The sequence below is a fragment of the Phragmites australis genome, chromosome 7 (genome assembly GCF_958298935.1).
Source record: "Phragmites australis chromosome 7, lpPhrAust1.1, whole genome shotgun sequence".
NCBI lineage: Eukaryota > Viridiplantae > Streptophyta > Magnoliopsida > Poales > Poaceae > Phragmites > Phragmites australis.
This window is the reverse complement of record NC_084927.1, coordinates 36179989-36183511: the sequence shown is the minus strand read 5'-3', so window position 1 is coordinate 36183511 and position 3523 is coordinate 36179989. Positions and strand designations below refer to the sequence as shown.

Genomic DNA, 3523 nt, shown 5'->3' with positions numbered 1-3523 from the left:
TTATGGAAATCCTCCTTGCTAAGTAGATTTAGGGGCTATTATCGAATATATAACTATAGGGTACATACATATAAGGATTATATCATATATAGATATGATATCTTGTTCGCATCTTTAACGACTCCGGATATTGCGGATCCGAATGTGCAGGATCCGGTATACTTGGAGATCACGAAAGCACATACTAATAAAGTCTTGATCGGGTTAACTGACTCGAGGACGGCTAATATCCAAGCTGGATTCGGCTACCTTGCTTTGATCGCCAAGATGGATGACTCCTCATCAATTACGATAGAATTTAGGGTATTGCCAGAAGCTATATAAGATGGGGACACATACTCTTGAAAGGACAACTTCGATAAAATTCTACAACTTTGACGACCTAGAGCAGTTCAATATAACTCAACTCGACGCAAGCAACAAGACATAGGAGATACTCGACGACTTCAACTCTAACTTAGTTTAGATACGATCTACTTGTTGTAACAGATCTAGACACTTTACTTGTACTCGAGAGAATACATATACATCGAACTTCATATATGACATAAGTTATTACTCCGATCAAAAGACTAATCCTATCTACATCATATATCTTATTTTATATTTGATTTCTGATCTTAAATGTACATATTATCTGAAAAATCTTTGACAGATAGTGGTAGCAAAGAGGTTTCACTCTGCGAGCAGAGTACTCGTACTCCTTCAGTAGGCACAACTGGCCAGGCTACTCCTCGCTCCTGATGGGGTCTACTAGTTAGTAGGCCCGGATGGGGATGTCCTCCGCGTGGTCCCTCCTATACCTTCCCAATTAAGGCCGAAGACGACAAACGCAAATGGCAAATCTCTTTTCTTTCTACAGCAATCACGAAAATCCCGCCGCGCCGCGCCCCGCCCCATCCCGTCCCGTCTTTTCTTTTCTTCGCCCGACCAAGCCAGCAACTTGTCAGCCGTTGCCGCTCGCAACTGGGGAAGGCCGCAACTCCCCTCGGCCACCTGCAAATCACTCCAGCGAGCAGTGACGTCGCCGTCTTCTATCTACTCAACCATCAGGACACGACGCATTCTGTAGATGAGATGAGATAGGCCAGTCGGCAGAAGAAGGTTGCGCGAGGGGGCAAGATTTGTTTGCTGCCTTCGAGGTGCGTGCGCCGGCGGGATTTGCTTTGCTTCGCTTCGATGGGGTTCCACCTGCTGGCGATCGCGGCGGCGAGGGGGGTGCTGCAGGTGTTCCAGATCTCGGGCCCGCTGCTCTGGCCGCTCAACCTCTGGCTGCCGTCCGCGCGCCATCTGCCCGAGGCCTGCGCCGTCGTCTACGGCACGCTTGCCTCGCACGCCGCGTGGCTGCGCACCGCCTACCGCCGCCTCGGGAGCAGCGCGGGCGGCGGCGTCGACGAGTACATCCGCCACGCGCTGCTCAGCATCTCCTACTCCTACTGAACACGGACGGCCAAGCGTGAACAAGGCCGCGGCCGGTGGCGGCGGTTCCCCGTGTCCTGGTAGTTTAGGATGTTTTTTTTTTATTTCTTTTCCATTTGCTCGCTTGGTTTCTTGTTCTTCTTGGTTTGATTTTGGGTGTGTGTTTAGATTTCTTTTCATTGCAAGATTTGGGAGCGTTGTATCCGTGATCAGTAAATACAAATGTATTTTCTCTCTAAGAAATCTTGATCTTCCCGAATCTTCACACGTCTGAAAACAAGGTGCATCGATCATGCGATGAAGAATGCTGACAAATTAGAGGAGGGGTTGATTGCAAGAGGGTGAGGGATGTGGGTGGGTGAGGGAGAAGAATCTAGGCATGTGGGCGAGTGAGGGAGAAGAATAAGCCGAAGGAAGAAGAGAGGAGAGGCATCCGATCAAGATTAGATGACTGCCGTTGGTTGACTGAAACGAAACGTTTTTCTTAAGCACCTGAACAATAGGTCAATAGCATCGCCTTTTTTAAAACCCACTATGTGAACGATTAATTAGATACAAGAGGAAGGCACCACGGGTGGCAAATGTTCTGTTACAAGGCAGGCGCCAGTTGAACGAAATTAGCGACAGAAATGAAAAATACGGAGTACGGAACATTAAGTGGCATTCTCCCTTCGAGCAGGCGGGCATTCCAAGAAGCAATCTTTTCCCGTGTGGGAGAGGAAGCAACCTTGACAACTACAAAGCACCAACCCAGTGTCGTACATACTTTGGTCTGCATCTACCACAATTACTAAGTTTCTTAGGTTCACAGATCTTTGATCGTCTACCACAATTAGTAAGAGTAGAGGCCAACTCACGATTACGGTTCGTATTCCCGGTTTGCCTTAGCAATGAATGAGCGATTAGGACCCAAATCAAACAGGCCCGGACCGCGCAATTAACGATTGCATTACTTAACCAAACAGGGCAGCAATAAAGTTAACAAGAAAGCTGCTGCTTTTATCAGACGGAGACGGTTACCGCAGACGCTTGAAGAGGCTGGGGAGGGAGAAGACGTCGGCTGGGCCGGTGCGGAGGGCGAACTGAAGCTAGATCTTTACATCATACTACTGACGAAACTGAAGCATTACATATTTGACATATGTTTACCATTTCGTATATCTCACTTGTGCATATCTTGCCAACACGTGAAGTAGCTATTCATTTTGAATGCTACATCCCTCACAAAACCACTCAAACCCAAAAGCATAAGACAAAGATACTAGCATCCCACTTATGGTGACACAACCCTTCTACGACAGTCACTCCACCACCCGCTGCATAGTCTACGCGGATGATCGTGCCACTGGACCCGCTGATATACTCAGCTAATCAAGTGAGAGCGTAGAGGCGTAGGATCCTAGTGGCTAATGCGACCAGGGGGTCGCCCTCAAAAGGGGATGTAACCTATAGGTTACTAGGTTATTATTAGTTTCATGATTTTATGTTATTATTGGTGTTATGGTACTATGATAATACTAGTGTAATACTACTTTTTTCATGCTACTATGTTATTGTTAGTATTATAATATCTTTAATATACCGTGTTTTTGTTTTGTAATTTTATTCAGAACATACACTCGTACCACGATCATTTTGTAATAATCATAATAAACACGTCGATCGAACGTATAATGGTATATACGATACCCCTAGTAGTACACTATAGTTTCGCCTAACATGCCTTAGGAAATGTAAAAGCCCAAACACCGATGGGACCATGCACAATTTACAACATCGTCCTAACAGTGCTTCTAGTCGTACTAACTTACAGTGGACTACGAGGAGGCACCTGAGTCTCAATAATCTCTAGTACTGTATTGAGTTGACGGAAAAGGAACTGGAGCATGAGGTGGAGGAGGACCATCCCTATGTGGCACAGGCAGGTGCACCACAAATCGATGCATACAGAAGTGTCCTCTAAGTGTATTACAGGAGGATTTAGCATATTGTCAACCTCCCTCTGCAAGTCAAAAATTTGATCTCGTAGGTGGTATACGTAATCTTTGATATGCTACAGAAAAGGAGGATCGACCCATCTCGTGTACTGGTAGTTGTCGGAGTC

At 46.3% G+C, this 3523-nt stretch overlaps 1 protein-coding gene across 1 annotated transcript; it reads left to right on the top strand.

Moving 5' to 3' along the window:
- The first annotated feature begins 867 nt into the window (after positions 1–867).
- On the top strand, positions 868–1678 carry LOC133923687 (uncharacterized). Its single transcript, XM_062368975.1, has one exon. It carries the CDS (start codon positions 1180–1182, stop codon positions 1438–1440), a length of 261 nt encoding a protein of 86 aa, XP_062224959.1. The 5' UTR covers positions 868–1179; the 3' UTR covers positions 1441–1678.
- The last annotated feature ends 1845 nt before the right edge of the window (positions 1679–3523 follow it).